General features: G+C 39.9%; 1 protein-coding gene across 1 annotated transcript in view; it reads right to left on the bottom strand.

The window, feature by feature from the left end:
* Positions 1-24,392, bottom strand: part of ncanb (neurocan b) — a 130,766-nt gene extending 106,374 nt beyond the window's left edge. The window contains exons 1-6 of the mRNA XM_085447414.1: positions 24,178-24,392; positions 23,902-24,070; positions 19,157-19,331; positions 13,501-13,628; positions 6,322-6,615; positions 4,512-5,381 (exon numbers count right to left, since the gene is read on the bottom strand). Coding sequence (XP_085303540.1) covers positions 4,512-5,381; positions 6,322-6,615; positions 13,501-13,628; positions 19,157-19,331; positions 23,902-24,070; positions 24,178-24,378 — 1,837 coding nt within the window. The 5' untranslated portion in view covers positions 24,379-24,392. The remainder of the gene's footprint in view (positions 1-4,511; positions 5,382-6,321; positions 6,616-13,500; positions 13,629-19,156; positions 19,332-23,901; positions 24,071-24,177) is intronic.
* Positions 24,393-24,797: the final 405 nt, after the last annotated feature.

Raw genomic sequence — 24,797 nt, 5'->3', positions numbered from 1 at the left:
TTTACACGTTTACTACGGACGCAATGTACCTGAGATGTAGGTTCAATTTTTTCTTCTGTGTGTTCCTTGAAGCTGTAGTCAAATGATAATTTTGGCAAACTAAAAGAAGCAGTTAACTGCCATTTACTGTAAGCTGGATGTTTTGGATATTTTTCTGCACCACTGGAGCTGATCAGTGTGGGTATTAAAGTTGCTGGAGTTTGTAGACAAAAATGGGAACCTCCTCTTCTGGAGTATATGCACACATGCCCACGAATAAACTCACACCAAAAGGATGGGAGGATGTATTCAAATGTAATTTCACACTTCTCTGTCCCTGTTTCTCCACTCCCTGTGGATTCTTTTACCTAAAACAAGTTCCTGCTGGTATACAGTTGCCTGTAGTGAGAGAAGCCATGTGGAAAAATGCAGATGCACTTGCAGCACGATAAGCAAATGACTGGCTCCACAACAAGCTCCATCTCGATCTGTTTATTTAGATGAAATGTTCCACTGTATGTTATCAGCTTACAGCTTTAAACCAGACTCTGTCTACACCATCAATAATTCATTCTGTCTGCATGTGTAACTCATGGATGATGTTCGTGGGGATTTTTTTTAGGAGAGTGGTGCAGTCACATTACTGAGAGGTCTAGTTAGTGATCCCACCTTTATAATCATTCAGCCCAGTTTGGCTACCCTCAGTTCGGTTAACGTGCCAGAAAAGTATAGCAATACAGCACAACAAATTACCTCAAGATGGACAACATGCACAAATATGTCTATGCATAAAATATTAAAGTGTATGTAAATTATTCAGAAGGTTCGCTGTTGCCGTATGCCTAAGTGAGGTTTACGAGCCTGAGGTTCATTTCCATAAGAGCCATGTAGCCTGGTGTAATTGTCCTATTAATAATCCAAATAGCTAATTACATACTTTTACTACACACACTGATGGAAGTGAGAATAATTAAACACATTAATCTGGTTTGATCATCTATGTAATGAACCATGTAATAAATAAAATGAGACAATTAGGCATAGGTTTGGGTGATTTTATGGCGCTATTTAGAGCATGGTTAGAGTTCAGCTCAGCTGCTGTAAATCTGCTGGTGGAGGGCTTGGTGGAAATGGCCAGAACTCAGAGCAAAAATGCTGCAAAATAAACTTATAATGAACCTCATTCAGACAGTAATTGTGTGCTTCCACTGAGTGGTTCTGCTGTGTTGACTCCACTTTAGTGGAGTAAACGGGCTGAAAGAATCCCTGCAGGTCAGGCAGACATGATATTAAATTGCGAGCGAGGAGACTGACAATGATAGAAAGAGAAGGCGCGCGAGACAGAAGATGGTACTAATGCCAGCTCATTCCATCTACAGATATGGCATCTAATAAAAAAAGACTGAGGCAAAGTTATTGCATGGCCAGGTGAATCATGTCAGGAGCAGCCACACTGAGTGTCAGTGTGAAGACCTCACTGTCTTCTGAGACTGGTATGAAGCTGGCAAATATTTCCTCAGCTGTGATTCTTGACCTGAATATAATTTGTTAACATGCTGTTTCAGTTTATTAAAATGTTCAAAATACTCATATTTTCTTGGCAAATAATTTAACTGAATGCTCTTGATGCAAAGAATTTTTAAGCATCTGAAATAAATGTGATCATTATATAAATTCCCATCTTAACAAATGTTTTCCTCCCCTCAATCAAAGAGACAAAACAGCAATGTTAATCGCTATCAAGTGTTGAGCCCTTGATGCACAACAACAGCTAATTTAGTTCATTGGTTCTACTAGACATCAGCTGGGCAGTTTTCCATCACAGCAACATTAAAGAAAAAAAAAACTACACCTCACAGTCCTTCCTCCATCTTTCCCTTTGTTTGCTTCTTCCCTCCTATACTCACGCTCCTCGTGTGTTGCTCACCCACACTGTAGTGATCATTACTGCCTACCTTCAAAGAGCTGGGGCCTAATTGGCAGAGACATGGATGGTGGTTAGAGTGAACGGCATTGCAGCCCAGCCTCCATGTTAATTGGATAAGGTTGTGAATAATGCATGCGGACTAAAGGATGGATTTTCATTAATACCTTGGGATTGGGTTGCTATGGGATTTCAGGTAGCACAGCAGTGAGTATTTATATTAATAAAGCCAGCAATCGCTAGGTGAGAAAAGCCTTGCACCTTTATTGAATCATTCTTTTGGCTGCTGGTGTGAATGTTTGTCTTACTTTGGATCTTTCCTATTTAGCTGGCGCCATGGATGTGTTATTTGTGGCAGCCATTAAAGAAAAGCTTCCTGCTTCCATCAACCCAAGGTTGTAGTACACTTTCTTTTTAGCCTTGCTTGTTTACCTCTTTCTGATGTGCTCTAATTTAGTATTATAGTAGAATACACTATATAAGGCAAAACAGTTGATGTGTACAATTTTGATGAGCTTTAAAGTCAGTATTTGGTAACACCATATTTATTTTTTAACACAGCCTGAACTCTCTTAGACAGTTTTCTTGTAATTCCTTTTACTATTCTTCAGGAATAGTTCTCCATTCTTCCTGAAGGACACTCAAAGCTCTTCTTTGGATGTTGGCTACCTTTTTGTTCTTTTCTTTGTCAAGATGAGGCAACGTTGCTTCGGGAGTGTTGCTCTGGGGAGGCCAATCCATGACTGATAGTGTTCCATTGTCTTTTTCCATCCAGGTATGCTTGTATGCACTGACCTAATCAATTAACTTATTTACTAATCAAATACTTTAAAGATGGTATTGTATGGTGGATCAAAATCTGATGGTACTTCTCTGCATTCATAATTCCATCAATTTTGACAAGATTTTCAACACCACTCGCTAAAATGTGGCCCCAAACCATGACAGAGCCTCCACCATGTCTTACAGATGGCTGTGGATACTCACTGTTGTGCCTCTCTTCTGAATTGCTCCACACTTGTTGATCACGGTTTCAACCAGAAATTTCACATTTAGAGCCATCACTCCATCAGGCCTGTTGCCATTGATTTTCAGCCCAGCTCTTGTGTAATTTGGCAGTTGTCAGGCTTTTCTTGCTGTTGTCTATCCGAGAATGGCTCCTTGACAGCTACACTTCCATTGAGACCATTTCCGACAAGGCTTCAGTGAATGGATGATGAATCAACTGAAGGGCCAGCTGCTTCTCTCAAGTCCTCTGTCAGGTCTTTGCTGGATACTGCTCTTCTGCTGCAGATAGTTTTTTTTAGACCTGCTATTTCTTCTTTTGTCCTCTGTTTGTCCTGTTTCCTCAAAACGTTTAAGGACACACAGCAAACTATGCTAAAAATGCCTGTTTTTGGCTAATAACTCTTCGAAAATTACTTTATTGTACCACAAACACTATTTTATGCCGATCAAACTGTGTTATTTTTGGCATTTCTGTAGATTCAACAGAAGAAATAGCAACAAATGACGTGCTTTTACAACAGGCTGCTATTATAAGGCTAGCTAAAGAAACAGTTTAAAATTTTTCTTTGCTAAGCTGTCTGTCACAACGCTGGCTCATCCCTTGAGTTAGGTGCCCCTTTTTATGCTTGAAGGATTCAAAGGTCAGTCTTAGGTGGCTTAACAAGCAAAGAGGCACTCTATCTTCAAAATGGCCACATACAGGGACTGGATGGAAAATGTGTGAAAGAGCGGCCAATGATCAAAGACAAACTTTGAAAGACCTTCAGACAGCTGAGAGAACTATAGCCCAACGCCACTTTAAAACAATCACAAGAAAATCTGGCTCCTTGGAATCAAAGCAAAAAGAAATGAGGGGCTCAAGACTTTAGCACAGTATTATATATCAGACTTTGCACTCCAGATTCTCATGTCTTCCTTTAAATCTCAGGATTTTAGGACTTGTATGTTTGGATTTTTTTTGTATCCTTGTTAATCACTATGAAAGATGGATTTTGAAATGTTTCTATATTATTCTATATTATAATATTAGCCACAGGTATTCCCACTAATATAGTCTAATATAGCTCCATTTCCTAAAAAAAACAGGCTGTAAGTTGTCCTCTTTTAAACAAAAATACAAAAGACAAAAAAAAAAACACATTTCATCACATTCAAATAGGTTTAAAAAAGTAAGCATAGCTGTTACACTTACAGCCTGCAATGTAAACAAAGCGCTTTTTGAATAAATATGAGAATGAAGGCAGAACACTCCAACACCCTGCATTACTGTATGTGCTGTGCCCCCTTTGTTTGTTTGCAATTACTGTTTAATTAAATTTACAGCGATACTTCAAATTGCCCTGCGGAGGAATATATTATGGCATACTCGAGGGGAAAGAAGATAGAGTGGAATGGAGAGGCAGAGACTATTTAAAAGGCATGACACAAACAGATTCTATATTTACCAGAGATATTCAAATGCACCCCGCCTCCATTTGAAACAAAACAGCTTCAATTTAGGCTCATTTCTGTTTCAATTTCACGTGTAGTTATTTGTTTTAAAGGGTAAAGTTGAATTGTAGATAGAAATATACATACAAATTAAAAGCTGAACGCATACCTTTAACAGCAGATTGAGTGTGGTCAGCGATGGGGCTCGTTGTTCTCTCTCCTGGAGGGCTGCTCGTACCACTTGCCTCTGTGCTTTGGACTGCAGGTACTAACTGAATCAATGGCATCACCTCTTTCTCCTCACTGGAAAGACCTTCTTCTGAGTTCTGCAGCTCAGTCACCGGACTCCTGAAAGAAAAAGTGCCACTTCTGTGCTCCATAATGGCATTATCTATGCTGCCCTTTTTCCCACTGGGTTTTGGAAAACTTGGGTTCCTGCTGGGCGCTTCCCCCTGTGTTTGGTTATTTGTTGTCTTTTCGTCTGGCACCATGGGTGTTTTCTCTGTATCATCGCCTTTCTCACTCTGAGTCCAGTATCTAAAAGGCCTCATAAGAGTGTTAACAAAGTCAGTCAGAATACTATTACTGGTTTGAACTTGGGGCGTGGAAGTAGAAATTGAGGATAATGTTGGGGTCTCAGATCCAAAGTAGCTTCCATCTTCTTCCTCATGGGCAGAGCCTCCATGCTTCTCGAAGGTTTCAAGGTCAGAAACGCCCAGAGTCTTGCTGTTATTTAAGCTGTGTGACTCATTCTGGCTGGGTTCTGGCGTTCCAGGTCCATCCTGAGTTTCATCCCAACCCTCCTCAGGCCTTAAGTGGGTGATCACATGCTCTTCGGAGATCTCAGATGAGTTGTTGATTCCAGCAATGGACGGGACTCGTACTTCATCTAAGTCAACAAGGCCAGTCCAGGTGGAAGTCTTAGGAATAGAGGCACTATCCTGGGCTTCGGTTAATAAGGACATGGCCTCTGCTGCCAGGTGAGGTGTCTGATACAAAGGCTGTGGCTCCGCAGCCTGCACCCCTGCTGGCTGGTGGGCTGAAACACACAATCAAACATCAATTGACTTGTTTTGTCTTCTACCTTACAACACAGCCCAAAACCTCACATTCCTTATTTTTAAGAAGATTAAATCCAGAGTAGGACACACATGTGTTATAGATATCACAAGTAGATCTGTTTTTCTACAAAAAATTACAACCATTTGAAATCAGCAAATATATAAATGTGACTGTATCCACAATATTATTCACACGAACCATATCTATGTTAATAAACAAAATCCATTACCATTTTTATCTACTTTTAGCTATCTGAAAGACATTATTCTTGTAAATCTGCATTCAGCATTGTTGGTGCTATGAAGAGGTTCATCTGTCAGCTGTTTGTTTTGACAGATTCACTGCTGCTCTGCTCTCACGCTGTTCTTGTTTACTTTAAAATTACTGGGTTATGCAGATGTTTCACTTCAGTTACATTTTCATGGGCTGACAATGTGAAAGATGAAATTGTCATTCTTTCTTTTTTCCTACCTAAATATTAATTTGTAGTCTTCTCATAATATCAGTTCTTATTCTGTGTGTGTTGGTGGAAGAAGTTGGCTACAAACAGTGAACAAAATAGTTCATTCGGTTTGAAGATGAGCCCAACTTATTCGTGTGTCAGCAGATAAGAGGACAAGGCCAGACACAGTCACTGCAGACCCCAGCTAGACTTGCTTTAGTCATGCTCTCACTCTTATTTGATCCACATTTCCATTCTGTCTTGCAAGCGCAGCAACCCACAACATACAAGCCCTGATATCCATTGAGGGGAAACAAATGTCGCAGTCTCTTCACAACTCCTTCATGTGTGACACCAACATCTCATGTTAATTAAAAATCAGAAGGGGAAACAATTCCCCAGATACAACGCTCGTTACCATGGCAATTACCACAATGTAACTGCATCACCTTCATTATCGCAGAGGGCTTAGTACCTCGGTAGCAGTAGGCATCAAACAGAGCTGCGGTGTCAGGAAACCCAGTTCGGTTCGGGTTGTTGTAGACAGTCCGTACCCCAGGCTCGTCTCCGCCGCAGTTCTTCCGCGGGACGTTGATGGGATAGCGAACGCTGCCATCAGCGAGCCAGCCGGGATCACACTGGTCAAGACCAGCCTGCCAGGCGAGGAAGAGCTGCCCAACAGTAGCCAGCTGGGCTCCCAGGGAATGGCAGTGAGTGGAGGCGGTGGCAAGGCTCAGCTTCTCTGGCACTGTGGAGTGAAAAACCTCACCTGGAAGGTGTAAAAAGAAACGTTGAGTTGTATTACAGAGCAAAAGCACTTCAGCCTCGAGAAAATTTTTGTTTTGTTGGTTGGCAGTAGCAGGATTTTGAGTGCTGGTTGATTCTTGGATCATTTGGTATTGCAAACTGATGTTAAATGAATTTGGGTTTGTGTCTGTCTCTTCTTGGTTGAACCGTATTAGTATTTTCTTTTAAGGTGCTATAACGGCAGTCAGTTCTAGACATTTTCTCTTTCTCCTTTGTGAACTGTAAAAAAAGTAAGAGGTGTAGACTAGAAGTGAGGAAGCAGAAGGCATTTATTGTTGCCTGCAATAATAAAAGGAAATCAGTAATTCAAAGTATTGACTAAAGGAAATTGTTTGAAATCAAAGACATTTAAAAAAAGAAGATCTAAGTACACAGACAGCGAATAAAAGAAAAGAAGAAAAAAGAGGCTGAAGAATGGTGCTGTTGATGCTGATAAAGAAGAAATTCAAAAACAGGCAAGACAGAGAGTGCTCAAGAAGAACATAGCACAAATGCATTTATATGATCGCTCAGGGTGTGGTGATGAAAAATATATAAGCTGGAGGGTTGGACAGTAAGAATGAGGAGCAGAAAACAGAAGAACACATTTGATACGAGGATCTAGGAGATTTATGTCAAGAAAGAAGAATGTCACTTCAGTTTTTCTGAACAGTTAAAAAGGTCAAGATCCAAGCAAAATAAAATGGGAAAGAGCCAGAAAGGGGATATATGAGGTGTTATTTGTCAGAACTAAAGTTAGAAGATGCTTAAATAGGCATTTAAAAGGTGCTGAAAATGTGCTAATTTTTATAGATTGCAGATTAAATTAAAAAAGATTGACAAATCAGCGAAAGACCTATATACTGTCATTTTTTTGTGCAAATCAAGCCCAGCTGAGCTTTTGCAGTGGCGTGTCTAGAACATTTTTGTTGGGGGGGCCAGGTAGGGGCACAGATTTGGAGAAGGGTGGCAGATTTAATTGGCAGATAATGTTTTAAAAAAAAAATTCTACCAACCCTTAACCATAATTCAATAATCCTATAAACCTAATAACCAAATGCACTTTTAACTCTTATTAGAATGAGATTTTAACCACTACGGTGCAAAGTTTTTAGATACTGCGTTGATAAAGTACAAGAGATACAATCAGTGCTTTGTCAGTGTTTACTCAGCATTCAAGGACAGCAATATTTGCATAGTATTTTTACTGACATATACTGCACATATGTTTTGGGCAAAAACATTTTTGAATATTAAAATACGAACATTTGTAGCAAACAATTGACAAATTAGCCAGTTCCAACGTAAAACTTTCTCTGCCTGTTAAAAAAAGAAGATAATCTTCTCACAAACTGGTGTTTGATTTTGAAACAGGAAAAAAGTGGAGAAACAACTGAAAAGACTAATATTTGAATAAAACCTGAAAGCAAGTAAATACTTTCTATGCTGCCTTATGGTAAACTTTGGTAATATTGATAAAGAACAACACTGGCTGATGATGAAATACATTCAGCTGGCATGGTGACACTGCCAGTATAACCTGCAGGGCTGGACTGGGACAGAAAATCGGGCATTTTGACTACACACCGACCCACCAGGTATTAAAGCCATAAAGCCTTTGAATGAAAACAAACCCTGTTGTGACAGTGATGTACAGTCTTTTTGGTATATGTATGATTTCTATACATTTTACGTCAGATAAAAACTTTGGTTGTAAGATTTAGATAATTATTTAATAAAAGCTAGATATTTTAAATGAGAATAAGAAAGAAAAGTATTTCTTTGTTCCCCCTTTCCCTGTTAATGCCCTACCTGGCCCCCTGGCAAAACTTTGCTAGACCCGCCCCTGCACAGTTACCAGCTGTCAGCTACATAAAAAAGGATCCTGGTGGGTGGTCTTCACGTTTCCCTCTCACCAGATATCCAAACCGACATCATGACCAGCAGCTTTACAGCTGTGGCTCCAGCAAACATCAGCTGATACTAGAAATTAATATTAAATAAATTCTAACAACAGCCGATCAAGCTTAAACGTGCTGCTGTTGTTTAGCGCGACATCTGCTGGTTTCGTCTTTCTGGCGCAAAGTGGGCGATAAACAAACAAGAGAGAAAAGCCGATCAGCTGATCATCGATCAGTTTCATGATTGAAGTAGCAACAGGAGAGGCAGGATGAGAGAAGAGGCAGCTGTGCAGCGTAAAGACAGAATAAATCCAGCTTTGTGTCTTTTTCCATTCTAGCTGAAGTTCGGGACAAACTGCGTCTCTTCTCAGCTCAATATGAAACGTGTAATATTTTCTCTGATTGAGGGACCATTCCATTTTTTTAAGGAGCCGTTGGCAACTCTACTAACTAACCTTATGAATAAAATAAAGTTCACTATCAGTAACATCATAGCAACCGAACAGCTGTATAAAAACTCCAAGCTGGCTAGAACGCAGTATGAGTTATTGCAACTGACAGTAAAAAGTCAGCACAACGAAAATAAACTCCACCTAAACTTGGTTTATATCTGACCCAGATAGACTGCAGGTCATGACTTCTTACCTGAAGTTCAGTTCACCTGACACTCGGACTGGTGGCTGCCTCGGGGCTCTCCTCCTGCCTCCCCTTCCCTCATCCACCTGCTGCCTCTGTGGAAGCCCCGCCATAGCCACCACCAAACAACGGAGTTATTTCTACACATCGACCTGCATCTGGCCAATCCACCACCTCTCATTGTTCATGCCGTTACAAAAAAAATAAAAAATAAGTCAAATAAGCCCGATGGCCAGTCCAGCTATGTTAACCTGCAACCAAATCTGCAGCTCCATACAGCAATGTTACGACTTAGATTACATCTTATAACTCATAACTCTTATGTTAGCTCCCCTCTGTAGCATACTGTCTGAAATATTCCACGGCTGCAACAATTCTTTAAGTGTTATTTTTTCCTTGGTATTCTAATTTCGCCGAAGTTTACTAAACTCAACAAACTTAATATTACTTACCGGGACATTTATTCTGTCCTCATTTTCTTTCACCGAAAAATTGTTTCCTGCAGTGACGTCTTTCGTGCTTGGCTCTCCTACCTTTGCTAACGTGATGCACATAGCGCAGAAGCCGATGCTGCATTCACTTACACTCGGATATCTGAGCGTCACCGTGAAAACATAATCGGACATTTGATATTTGATTGAATTTTATTGTTTTGCCTTTGGGGTGGCACCTGGGGTGGCCAGTCTGGTTGGGGGGGTGGCCTGTGCCCCCCCAGGCCACCCCGCTGGACACGCCATTGAGCTTTTGTACATGTAGAGAAAGGTCTGTTGCTGAGTTTATTAATTCATCTTTTAGTTTTTGTTGTTTTCTTATTAATGAATGAAACGCCAGCTATGTATCACCCAGGAATTTTGCTTTGACTGCAGACAATTATTTGCTGATTACTTCAATCAGGTTGTTAATTCCACTGAACAACATTCTTAACTGCAGGATATAAAGTCTAGAGATTGTCGTACAATTTTCTCTTCTCAGCACATCAGTCCCATACTAGGTGTTAATATTGTCTTTAAATAGTGGAATGGCTTTCTTACTACTATGATGCTTAATGACAGTTGCACACCTCATACTGAGAGACCTAGATAAAGTAACCCCTGTTGCAGGTCAGAATGCGGTGTTAAAATTATTAGAAAAACGGATGCCGGTTATTATAATTGGGCTTTGGAATTTGCACGAGGTTAAAGTATGACAAACACTTAATTTCAGTCAGGCATAGACGTGATTATGGTGTGAATGACGAATATATGCAGTGTTAATATTTGCCATTTCAGCACTGAGCCCATCATTCCCCTAGAGGAAACACCACGCTAGGGGATAATCACTTTCCCCCTTGAGGAACACATACTTACAATCTACAGTTGGATTTTTGGAGGTGATCTAATATTCTCTAAAAACAGCACTAACACTTGAAAGAAGGGCTATCATAGCAGTGTGGCAACAAGAGAGCAATCAGAGCTCTGACAGCTTAAATATACTGCGTTACACAAAGGATACACTGGACGTACGGTAAATTGCACTCATAGAGCTTGTCATGTAGTATGAGCGGTAGTGAACTTGTGATGCCTGAGCACACTTGCACAGCTGTCATCTATCTAAGATAAGTAATGAGTGGAGAGGCTTCAGTCACCAATTAAATCAAACGGGAGGAGCAAAATGTTAGATATGTTTGTTAATTTGACCTAAAAACAATAAAACTTATCAACTAGTTTAATTGATTTATATCCATAATTCCCCCTGGTGTTTAGCCGCTGCTCAGTCCTCATCAAGATGGCAACAAATACTGTGTATCCAATGTTGAGATTAAAGAATAGAGGGCTAAAAATGTAACTGAGACGTTTGAGAAGAAAGAAGGCAAATCTCAAAGCACATCAATGACTCTTTAAGAGGAATAAGCATCATAAAGGTCACTGGCTGACTTGATGTCTTTCAAGCTGAGGTTGCATCATCTGTCATTGTGACAGACAGGGTCATAAAATGTCCATCATAATCTATTATTACCAGTCATTTTAATTTTAATTTATCCTGATAAAGAAATATATTCAATAAAAAGATAATAAAGAAACAACTCAGTCACTGTTTAATACAGAGTAGAGAACATGCATTTATCAGGAAAGGACAGACAGTTTCACTGACCTTGGGATCACTCCTCATGTCAACACCACAAGAAGCACATAAGTTTTTACTCAAAGTGACACTAAAATACTCCAACCATTGTTATTAAACAACCAAATGTGACGAAAACAGGATGCTCGCTTGATAAAGTAAGATAAGTGATGGGGCCACTGTCAGTAATCATATAATAACCCTCATCATAACCTCATATATTGAAGATTGGCGACCTGTCCAGGGTGCAGCCCGCCTCTTGCTCTATTATAGCTGAAGAGAATGGATGGGTGGGATGGACGAGTCTAGAAACGCTGCCCCCAGGGAGGCGATCAGAGGTCAGCAATACTGTGTTTACATGAGACCACATGCGTTTCTTCTGTATCAGGGTGCAACAGAATCCATCTATGACCTGCAGTGGTCACAGATGCACCCAAAGAAATTGAGGGAGGATATTTCTGTATAATGTTTGATGTTATGTTTAGAAAAAGAGAAGTCACCAATGCTGTGAGCACTGTTCTTGTCACTATTGCATATGAATTATTTGCTATACAAATACAGGCCATTCTTCTAATCTGTCAAAAATGATGGACGGCCGTCTGATTTTTCTGTCATTCAGTCAAAAAGAAAAAGTCAGACAATGACAGAAAATGTTTCATCACTGCAATATTTGATTTCAAGATGTAAGTACAAATGTTTTCTTTAAATAATGTTTAAATAGCTTGATCACGTGGCCATCTTTCTTCTCTAATCCTTAAAAATGGTTTGAAGTTCTTGTAGATTTGGAGGACTTTCATTTTGCACAGTAGCAGCTTTATAAGGTGCAGCCTACCAGCTACTCTTGCTATAATCGTCAGGCTTTGAGGTGATGCAGTAAACACTGACATAGTTGTCAGATCTATCATTCAAGATTTATGGACATTTGTGAGAGAAAACCAAAGCAGGCCTCCAATTTCTAGCCAACAACCATTGATTTTGATGTATGAAAACCAACTCTGTCTCCATCTGTCTTGCAATGCTTCCAGCTAACTGGCATTGAACAGAATACTCTGTAAAAATGCTTCAAACATGCATTCAATTGTTATATATTTTATATGATGTGACGCTAACAGATTTAGGCTATAGGCAAAAAGTCAGCCAACTTGGAGAACAACTTAAAGGTGGAGCAACACTTTATGAAATCAGGATATGCCCCCTAACTTGCAAAGTAAATCTATATTAAGTCTCTAATGTGTAAAGAGAGCTTTCCGCTACCTTTTTGCAGTTATAAGTGTGCTGTCAGGGTTCTGAGTTTTCTGTATAATATTATTCTTTTGGCTTTGAGAATCATTTGTTTTGACATTTTTCTTGTAATAGCATTTCCTGGTCGGTTTCTTTATATTTATATTTTCTGTTTTTACTTTTACTTCAAGTTGGGTATTTAAGTCACTGAGTTCCTGTGTGTTCCTGCCTCCCTTGTGTTTTCATGGCTTGTTTAGTCTCTGTTTTGTTCCCATTTTTATTTTTTTATTCCTTCTGAGTCATTATGTTAAGTTATCCTCAGCTGTGTTCTCACCCGTTACCTCTCCACCTTGTTATCATGTGAGTATATGTCGTCTGAGTCGCCTTGTTGTTTGCCACGTCGTCCCTCATTGCTTTGCGTTCCTTTGTTCCTTGTTGTCTTTTATTTGTATTTTATGGCCCTGTTTTTAGGCGTTGTTTACATTTTGCAAGACAGGATTAAGGTTGTTTTGCTTTTTCTATTGCAGTCCACCTTCGACTCCCACACAGCCGATCTTTGACACACAGTCCATGACATCTTTATTACATCCTTGTAAAAATCTCACAATAAAGATTAAAACGATAAAAATGGAATAAGCATGACACCAAATCTATAGATTTCCCAGTTTTATTGTGTAAGCTATTGCGTTTACAACATGCAGCAATTGGGGATGGGGTAAATAAGATTTTGGACACATAAGATGTGCCCAGTGCCACCTCTTCTTGTGGCGCTGCAAATCAGAGCAAACTTTTATGATAACACTACTGACCCACTTAGCTTCTGCCTTCAGGCCTCTGCATCTCCCTCAGTTGAACAAACTCTCCTCCCTTTCCTCTCCCACTGCTCTTCTCTACACTGTGCTAACAGAGTATTAAGGCCTGGTCACAGCCTTCTGGCACTGCGAACCCTCGGCTTAGTGGACCCATGCATGACTAAACTCAAATTTATGGTAGAAGCTCCTGACTCCTACCTTGAAGACGCTTAGCAAAACAGTAGACATCAAACAGCTCATCAGGGGACCTATTGCCGTAGTTACGAACTCCAGGTGAGTCCTCACAATCCCCATAGCAACCTGGCCGTGGTGACTGGATGGGATACCTGCAGAGGAACCCAAGAGATAGGGACAATGACAGAGAGAGTGAGAGAAGAAAAGAGAGTGAGATTAATATAGCCTGGCCATGAAAAAAGCAGCCAGAGACTTGGCTCCCCTGGGATGAGTCTGTGTTCACACGCATACAAAATAAGATAAAAGGTACACTTTTATCATTGCCTGCCCTGAAATACAATAAGTTTAAACATATCTTCCTCTCAGAGTTGACCAAAATATATTTCCCAAATACTAATGAAAAATAAACACAGAGATGTCCTCTCTTGAATCTGGTTGGAAGCAAGAAATATAGTAACATTCACAATATGCGACAACAACCGCAGGAAAATAATTGGCAAGCACTTCAATGGATACACTATCTTGTTTGTTTTAATTGTTCTGCCCTCGGTGTGAGTTTCACAAACAAATCGTTTCATTTTAAATCATTTGAAAATGCATTTAGTGCTCCAGCAGTATAAGACTGTCAATGCTCGAGCTTTTAGAAAGAGAAAGAAAGAGAGATAGAAAGTCAGGAAGAGGTTAAAAGAATCAGGAATTTCTGTGGTGGCTTGGCATGCCTGTGGGGCTAAAAAGAAAAAGAAAAAAACAACATCAACAATCTATATTTAGGCTCCAACTGAGCAATTATTCCACAAGAACATTGTTTCCTGCAGCACCACAGCGCAAACAAAGAGGCTGATTAAAAGATTATGCTGGGCATACAGGGACTTTATGAAGCACTTGGAAAAGATGCGCAATCAAATATACATGAAGAAGACAGACATGCTTGTGATATAAGAAGAGAACAAAATCTTTTAGTGTCTCAGGCCGCAGCTACTGTCTTTTTGCTTGGTGTCTGATGAAATGGCGTTGATGTCTATATTTTTTCACCAAGTATTAATTGGACACTTTCCTCCTGGCTGATGTGCAGTCAGAGCCTCCTGGATCTAGACCAATTAGGTAGCTCCCGAGTGAAAACAACAGGAGTGCGGGATGGAAGGCGAGAAAGAAAAAGGCAAGGAAGTCGTGCCGCAGGAAGTCTGTGAAAAACTGTCAGGCAGACAACAGTCAGTGTGCTTGCCAAGTGGAGCAACGGCAATTTGAAATTAAAATGCTGATATGGAAAACAATGTGGAGAGGCAGGCTCTGACTGGTAATGTAAAAAGGGATTTAACAGAAAGTGGCAAGCTGAAGTACATGGCTGACAGGCAGCTCAGAGGGGGCTGATGTAGTTAAACTGCCTTTCCAGTGTACAAACAAGCTATTAGGTCCAATTATGTTGCACAGTATCAAGTCTATGAAAACCCCCAAAATATCACAATGACTTTCAAACTTTGATACTTTATACTTATAGATAGTTCATTAACTTGTGTTTTTGTAGACGTATTATTTAGAGATTGTCTTTTGTTATAATGTTTGATAGTGAGGAAAGCAATCACAAATATTAGTCTTATCTACTGCTTGAAAGAGGTTTTATACGATAACTCTCTTCAGCAAACCGTGTTAGTATGAGAACTAGATAGATAACTTATTTAAAAGTCAAGTTCAGCTGCAATCTATGAGTCAGTCAGTGTCTATAGGCAATGGCGTGTCCAGCGGGGTGGCCTGGGGGGGCACAGGCCACCCCCCCCCCCCAACCAGACTGGCCACCCCAGGTGCCACCCCAAAGGCAAAACAATAAAATTCAATCAAATATCAAATGTCCGATTATGTTTTCACGGTGACGCTCAGATATCCGAGTGTAAGTGAATGCAGCATCGGCTTCTGCGCTATGTGCATCACGTTAGCAAAGGTAGGAGAGCCAAGAACGAAAGACGTCACTGCAGGAAACAATTTTTCGGTGAAAGAAAATGAGGACAGAATAAATGTCCCGGTAAGTAATATTAAGTTTGTTGAGTTTAGTAAACTTCGGCGAAATTAGAATACCAAGGAAAAAATAACACTTAAAGAATTATTGCAGCCGTGGAATATTTCAGACAGTATGCTACAGAGGGGAGCTAACATAAGAGTTACGAGTTATAAGATGTAATCTAAGTCGTAACATTGCTGTATGGAGCTGCAGATTTGGTTGCAGGTTAACATAGCTGGACTGGCCATCGGGCTTATTTGACTTATTTTTTATTTTTTTTGTAACGGCATGAACAATGAGAGGTGGTGGATTGGCCAGATGCAGGTCGATGTGTAGAAATAACTCCGTTGTTTGGTGGTGGCTATGGCGGGGCTTCCACAGAGGCAGCAGGTGGATGAGGGAAGGGGAGGCAGGAGGAGAGCCCCGAGGCAGCCACCAGTCCGAGTGTCAGGTGAACTGAACTTCAGGTAAGAAGTCATGACCTGCAGTCTATCTGGGTCAGATATAAACTAAGTTTAGGTGGAGTTTATTTTCGTTGTGCTGACTTTTTACTGTCAGTTGCAATAACTCATACTGCGTTCTAGCCAGCTTGGAGTTTTTATACAGCTGTTCGGTTGCTATGATGTTACTGATAGTGAAGTTTATTTTATTCATAAGGTTAGTTAGTAGAGTTGCCAACGGCTCCTTAAAAAAATGGAATGGTCCCTCAATCAGAGAAAATATTACACGTTTCGTATTGAGCTGAGAAGAGACGCAGTTTGTCCCGAACTTCAGCTAGAATGGAAAAAGACACAAAGCTGGATTTATTCTGTCTTTACGCTGCACAGCTGCCTCTTCTCTCATCCTGCCTCTCCTGTTGCTACTTCAATCATGAAACTGATCGATGATCAGCTGATCGGCTTTTCTCTCTTGTTTGTTTATCGCCCACTTTGCGCCAGAAAGACGAAACCAGCAGATGTCGCGCTAAACAACAGCAGCACGTTTAAGCTTGATCGGCTGTTGTTAGAATTTATTTAATATTAATTTCTAGTATCAGCTGATGTTTGCTGGAGCCACAGCTGTAAAGCTGCTGGTCATGATGTCGGTTTGGATATCTGGTGAGAGGGAAACGTGAAGACCACCCACCAGGATCCTTTTTTATGTAGCTGACAGCTGGTAACTGTGCAGGGGCGGGTCTAGCAAAGTTTTGCCAGGGGGCCAGGTAGGGCATTAACAGGGAAAGGGGGAACAAAGAAATACTTTTCTTTCTTATTCTCATTTAAAATATCTAGCTTTTATTAAATAATTATCTAAATCTTACAACCAAAGTTTTTATCTGACGTAAAATGTATAGAAATCATACATATACCAAAAAGACTGTACATCACTGTCACAACAGGGTTTGTTTTCATTCAAAGGCTTTATGGCTTTAATACCTGGTGGGTCGGTCTGTAGTCAAAATGCCCGATTTTCTGTCCCAGTCCAGCCCTGCAGGTTATACTGGCAGTGTCACCATGCCAGCTGAATGTATTTCATCATCAGCCAGTGTTGTTCTTTATCAATATTACCAAAGTTTACCATAAGGCAGCATAGAAAGTATTTACTTGCTTTCAGGTTTTATTCAAATATTAGTCTTTTCAGTTGTTTCTCCACTTTTTTCCTGTTTCAAAATCAAACACCAGTTTGTGAGAAGATTATCTTCTTTTTTTAACAGGCAGAGAAAGTTTTACATTGGAACTGGCTAATTTGTCAATTGTTTGCTACAAATGTTCGTATTTTAATATTCAAAAATGTTTTTGCCCAAAACATATGTGCAGTATATGTCAGTAAAAATACTATGCAAATATTGCTGTCCTTGAATGCTGAGTAAACACTGACAAAGCACTGATTGTATCTCTTGTACTTTATCAACGCAGTATCTAAAAACTTTGCACCGTAGTGGTTAAAATCTCATTCTAATAAGAGTTAAAAGTGCATTTGGTTATTAGGTTTATAGGATTATTGAATTATGGTTAACGGTTGGTAGAATTTTTTTTTTAAACATTATCTGCCAATTAAATCTGCCACCCTTCTCCAAATCTGTGCCCCTACCTGGCCCCCCCAACAAAAATTTTCTAGACACGCCACTGTCTATAGGATAAATAATGTGTTGCCTGTAACCGAAGAAAGTTTCCTCACAGATTCTCTAAAACTTGAAATTTGGCACACTGACTGATATTTTTCACCAAACCTCATGACTACACCTCGAGCATAGCAATCCCAACCAATGGGGTTGGGCTTGCTGAAAGTAATTTTGTGCATATATCTTTAAACCACATAAATGAGGATTCAAAAAGGATCAAGCAAAGCGTTCAAAGCATGTTACAAGGTCAATTTCCACCATACAAAATCACCAAAGTAATGGATGTTTTGAAGACCTCTTCCAGTCATCCCCAAAAATACCTTCAGTCAAATGTTGTTGGGATTTTTTAAATAACTCATGTGCGTTCTTAAGTCACAGCCAATGAAAAGCACCAATCAAGTGACATAGATGAACTTCAGACAAAGCCTTATGAAAGTGAAAAGACAGAGCTTACAGAAAGTGATTGTGATTTTTGGCACTATTAGATCATTATCCCATAGCGTCCTGCCTAACTGCTCACCACTGTTTTTTCATTTCAGCTATCATTAATGACCTTTTAAAATTTACCCCAGGTTTTCTCAATTGGATTAGCAGAAAACAATTCAAATAAATTGAGGGTACCAATTCTTACACATGTTATGAAACTATGCATGAACCCATGCCATTTCCCATTACAGTGGTCCCTTGTTTTTCACGGGAGTTACGTTCTAAAAATAACCCGCGATAGGTGAAATCTGCAAATTAGCCAATTATTATAGATGTTTTAAGGCTGTAAAAGCCCTCACTACACACTTTATACACTTTTCTCAGACAGGGATGAACATTTCACACTTTTCTCTCTTGTTTAACACTCAAAGTTCAAACCTTGTAGAAAAATAAGTCCAGTATTGTAGAATGAAACCAAAGACACCTGCAGGTGACGATGTTTTGTCGACATTGTTGTCTTTGTTGGGGAGAAAATTTACAGACATACAGAACAAGACTTCAGAGTCACACAGCTTATTTGTTGTCATTTCTAGCCAGAGGGAAAATATGTCTTTTTTTCACAATTTTTCTTCTGGATTTGCTGATGATACCCTTTATTTAATGGGGGTTTGTTGCACAGATTCCACAAAAAGACTGAGGAGTCACTTGGGTTTGTGAACTGGCTATGAACATCTTGTGTTATTTAAAGCAGACTCCATGAGTGGGGAGTGGATTTGAGTGATTTGGGGTAAATAAAAGGGTAATTAATGATAGAAGCAAAAAACATCTAAATTTAGCAGCAGTGAGGTGGGCGGTTAGCCAGGCCATTCTACGTTGGGCCAGAATTTTAAAAAACGGACATTGTGAATAAATAACTTGAAACCAGTGATTTGGGCCATCACATCATAAGAAAGTAATGACAGAGGAGAAAGAAAGCAGATTTAATGCACTTCAAAACTGGATATATTTTTTTAAGACCTGGAAGCTATTTACATTGTTTATATACAGTTTCTAGAATGTAGTAATTCAGCCAGTATATTAACTAGTCATATTGAATAATGTATTCTTGAATTTTATTCCAACAAAACCCAAATAGCTCTTGTACCCAGCTTGAAAAGCCTCACCGTACAGTCTGGTCAGAAAGCCAGCCAGCGTCACAGTTGTCATAGCCATCAGCAAAGGTAGCCTGCAGCTGACCAGGTGTTGCGATGGCCGCTGAGTTCTCCATGCACACCCTCTTGGCATCAGCAAAGGTCAGGGCATAGCGGTCATGAGGGGCCCGGTAGTGGAATACCACACCTGGAGCAAAGAAATTGTGATAAGAAATAAAGAGGAAGCTCAAAAAACACGAATACATAACATGCAACCTTCAATTCACCAAAGTATTTATGAACTATAACCTTGCACCATCGAAACATGAGCATGTACATGCTCACAGGCATATGTGCACAAAGCCCCCTTGACATCCTCATCAGGTGTTGACATTGTTCCATCTGTGTGATATGAAACTACAGGATTCAGATTCAGGAACCTCTGTACGTGAGTCTCATTTGCATCGGATAGTCGGTTGGCTTATTTGAGAAAAGAGATGTTGCCCTTGGATACAGAGATTGACAAACAGTGGTGATGTTTATTTGACTGATTTAACAGTACAAACACAGTGTCCCCCTGCTGCACGCCGCCTGCCTCTGAACCCATGATGGAATGACAAAGAAGGCAGACAAAGAAAAGGAAAACCATGCGTGCATTAAACCAAAGTGAAAAGAAAAATAGGCAGAGAATATGAAAAGGTTGGTTAAAAATTTTGAAGTAGAAAGACATGACACAGTATATTCCATCGAACCTGGAATAGAACTGCATCAGAAGGTCTATCCAAGTTCAAGTGTTTATCCTTCAGTTCACACCTCTGGTTGCCTTTCACACAACACTGTGCCCCTGATGTGCATCCAGCAACATGAAAGCTAGTGGCTGTTTGGCAACTAATACATCGCCTTTATCTTCGCTGGCATTGTCTGGGAGAGTGACAGATATTCCTATGTGAGACGTAGGGCCCTTGTGACAATTTGAGCATTAACACTCCAGGCTTTAGCGCAGAGAGTAAGCAGGGCCATTTGTAGACAGAGAGAGTTCCCACAGCACCAGCAGTGCATCTGCTGTTGCGGGCAGAAGAAATGTTTTGTTTCTTTTCTCTTCTCCTAATTTCTCAGCCTCCATCCCTTCTCTTTTGAGGCTGCGGGGTTTTGTCCAAACATAGATGCTACTGTAGCTTGCTGGCTAACACATGCACCAGAGAGATAAATGGGTTTCCTCTCAGCATGGGAAACCCAGTGCCTTTCCACAGGGAATGCACAATACCTCATCTCATCTATTTTTACCACGATGCATCTTTGTACATCCCCACACAGTCTCCTAAGGGAAAAACAGAAAGCCACCATATGATGCCCTCGTTGCTACACTAATCAGGAGCTGGTGTCTCTTGACACTTGAATTATTATATGGCGCAATGTGCTTTAGTGTTTAAAAATGTATAATTATTTTTCTTTATTTAACCCAACAAATACAATGAGGCAATTTTGAATAAATGATCAACCTTTTTTGTTTAAATTACAGAGCGGTAAGAGCTGTTTCAAAGTGCTAATTTTTTTGAAAATACAATCACTTACTTGCTTTCTGGCCATGGATGAGAGAACCACTTTCAAGTCTGACAATATAAACACAGCAAATACAGAAACAGCTAGTCTGACAGCATTTGAACATTTTGTGCCATTCTGAAAGGAGCAACAGTAACTCTACTACATTGGGCCAAGTGATATTTACATATCACTTTAAACACATATGTCTGAACTGCAAGCAATTGGATTAAAGGCACAACATGTAAATAATGAATGTGTCACAATGAAGTTAACAAACTGAGCAATGCATTACAAGTCTAAAGATAGTTTACTCCCACCTCTTGGTTGTATCATCTTTCTGCAACTGATGTATTTTAAGTTCAGAGTGTGATTTCTAAACCACACTTTCATTCCTAATTTGTGACAACGCAGAAAAGGTGACAAAGGAAACAACAGAACATAAAGTAAAATTAAACAGTCGCAGTGCTGACCTGTAAGTTACACAAGCGCTATATGAGGAAACATTTCAAAGCAGTGACATTTTAGACTAGTGTGTTAGACACTGCTGTTCGATGCACTACAATCATCATCCACAAAATAAGAAAAAAACAAAACAAAAACAAACTTTTGGAAAAAAGAAAACAACTTCAATCTCTCCAGTAAACTTTCAGAAACTTGCAGAGTTGATATCAGCTTTTCTAGATGGTCGTCTTATAGCTGACATGATCTGGCCATTCAAGTAGTTTCCTTCCATTCAGAGGTTACATTAACAATAGTCAGTGCAGATACACTATGCACTGCTCTTACAGCAGTGAGCTGCCATATGTCACCACAGAGAAAGTCTGACAAACACAATCAATAGCACTGCGTTGTAATTGGTGAGACACAGCCAATTGGTCAGTCAATATGTGCCAGGAGAAAGGAAGACGATGGAGACAAAACAAGGAGGAAGAAAGGCAGAGGGAACAAGGGAGAAATAAAAAAAAAAAAAACAAATGGCAGAAGAGGACATCAGGGAACACACAAATTACTCTATAAGAAGAGTGGTGTGGATTAATATGATATTAATACAGCTGAGCAGTATCAATACCTGCTAATTAACATGTTGAGCAGTTGGTAGAATTAGCGAGAGGACGGCTGTGGTCTGCCATGTACCGTGACTTCCAATTAAGACTAAGCCCTGGAGAAGGCTACTCCTCGCCAGCTACGTAATTGGCTTCTCTCTGAAGGAGTGGTTTTCATGGTGTATTAATCAATTGGCCAAGAATGGGAGGACACAGGGTCTCCTAAGCATAGTGGCAGGGGTCTCACTTATGAAATGTATTCTATGAGCACCTATTAGGTGTTCTTCATACTTGACAAAACCAGATGGCATCCTTGTTGAAGTACTGAAATTAGGCATTAGGCATAGTGGTCTTTACAAACAGGCACACACAAATTTCCCACAGACATTAACAAGCTTGCACGTGTTCACATTTGAACCATGTGCAGAAACTGAGTGCAGTCTGTCTCTATTACTATGAAGAGTGAAAATGGAGCCAAAAGTCCTCTGAACTTTTACAGCTTCTGTTGGTTATGTTAGCGGTAGCATGGCTTCGTAGTAAGTGGTGGCGTGGTGTACAGTGCCTAATGCATCAATCAGTTCCCGGCAGTCATTATGATAGTAGGTTATTATTAAAAATAGTGAGTGCCCCGACAAAAACCTATGATAGCTTTGCAGATAAAACACCCAGACACGGTAATAATAGTTCCACTAGAGCGAGCTACCTCCAAGTAGCGTGGTATTCCACAAATATCGGTTTCCTGGACAGAACAAATGGTTTGCCTATTTAGTTAAGCCACCTAGAGCCACACAGAGCTCTCGGTGCAATGCTATTTGACAACACTGTGCCCTGCTGGGTTTCTACCTTATTGGCTTCATTAGGTTTTCAGTGCATGAACAGCACCTGAATGGCCCAGGTCAATGATGTTTAATGTGTTTGAGTTCCTTCACCTTTTCCCTATCATCATACATTCTACATAAACAGTAAATAACCCTTGCTGTAATGATTGTACTAGCCTGACACGGAAACAGGGTCATTATTATTCATAGTGGCAGACCTTGAGAGCTACAATGGAGCTATACACAACCAGCGCGGCAGTTATTTGCTGAGACAGTTCTTTGTGTTGGTTAAACACACATAACGCATACATAATGTAATCGCATACATCAACACACACTGAATAGAAATAATCAGTTTTTATGAAGATACTTCCTGCTTTCTACCTTTTTTCTTTTTCTTACAAAACATTGAAAATAGTGTTAATAATTCGTCTTATAGCCATCAAATTAAAACAAAACCTGGTCACGTCCTAAGTTTGTTACATGTACAAACTCTGATTAGGATGAGAGGAGGCAGTGGTATAACTGAACACTACAATAATAACACAAACAATTAATGAAGATTACCCCAAATATGCTGTTTGAGTTTTTGAATCTTTTTATTAGTTTAGTTCTTGATTTTTTTATTACTGGTAATTCTGTCTGCACTCCTAATGATGCTACATCTAACCAGATGAACTAGCAGTAATTTTAAATTGCTACTGCGTTGTATTCCAAGTTGTTTCTTTATATAACAGATACTACATCCTGAATCAGTTGCACAGATATTGTACACACTACTAAATAATGAAGTGTAAGCTTTTAAATAATTTTAAAATCATCTGGACCGTGACTGGGATCATTTTGAAATGAAACTGGAGCAATTTTAAAACAGAATCAGTCATCCCGTCACAAATATTATACTGTTGTTTTATTGTAATTCAGCACTGCAGGTATATTTATTTTGCAACTGCTTACAAAAAAAGACCCTGGAGCCTACTTTTGCCTACCTCCCAGCTCACACTGAACGCAACATCAATGCCTATCCCTGCAGGTGGTGCATCCACAGGATGGGGTAGATACATGGACTTTGCTAGACAGGGGTTCATGCTATTTCTTTCCACTGTAATTGACCGAGCATCATGGTTACAGATCTGGCCACCAAATGCTTGGCGCCTAGTTTTCTTCCTACTAGTTTGTGGATGAGGTTATCGAGCTCTAAATCTTCCACTTCTGGAGTTTTCTGCCTTAGAGGTAGGGTGAGGAGCGGGTGATGCTAGTGTGACTACTCACTATATTTTACCAGAAGTAATTTAAATGTAGGTGAAATGTTGAAAACTTTACCTTAAATTTAAAATAACTATCACAGTGAAAGAAAAGTTTACATTTTATTCACCTGTGACCTCCAGAGGAACTGTGTCCTGCTCATCATTAATGCCCACCACTACCTCACACCGATATAGACCAGAGTCGCTAGAGCGCAGCCCAGTCAGAGCGAGACTGGCATTGTAGCGGTTCTTATTATAACCAGGCAGTGTGACACGACCCTGGAAGGCCTTCTTCACCTGAGGAGCAGAGAGTGAGAAAAATAGTGAAAAAAAAAATGTTTGAGAGAAATAGCTAAATTACAGGTAAGTCAAGCATTTACTAACGGTAAATATGTTTACTGTACCTTGACCACATTGTCTTTGGCCACCAGGACTGACTGTTCCTTTTGCAGGCCATCAGAGCCTCTTTGGCCCCAAACCTTAGTCCACTTGATTCTGGGCGGCTCATGGAATGAACCAGCACTGGGGCGGAGGGTGAAGAGGCAAGGGAGCAGAACTGTTTTAGAAAGCTCCTCACTTATGGTCTGATGGGTAACCTTCCGCATATTCACCACTGTATCTGCACTGGTTAAGCCTGAGAAGAGGAGAGGAGAAATAAATCAGTGCTTTTCATTTGTAAATGAAGTAACAAAATGTTTTGTCTCATTAAGCAGGTTTCTCTTAGTTGCTTCTTTGAGAGTCAAGCATGTGCTTTCCCTCTGAGTTCCGTTACCCCATCAGATCTTTCTTGTAGTAGAGTAGAAGGGAAAAAACACAAGCTCATTGTGTCCCTATGATTATTGATTATCCGTCATTGATCCAACAGACCATTAGCTTGATATCTAACACTGGGAGGCATATATATAAAAGATTTCAAAGGTGCTTTCATGAACCATACATCAAATGTGGATATGAATTATAGGATCAATATTACACACCTCTTTTTGCAGTTTAAGTCACCACCATCCCCACCGTAAAAATAAAA

The sequence above is a fragment of the Copadichromis virginalis genome, linkage group LG23 (genome assembly GCF_057382275.1).
Source record: "Copadichromis virginalis isolate Kocher_CV1m ecotype Utaka linkage group LG23, C_Virginalis_male_GT1.1, whole genome shotgun sequence".
NCBI lineage: Eukaryota > Metazoa > Chordata > Actinopteri > Cichliformes > Cichlidae > Copadichromis > Copadichromis virginalis.
This window is presented reverse-complemented; position numbering and strand designations above follow the sequence as displayed.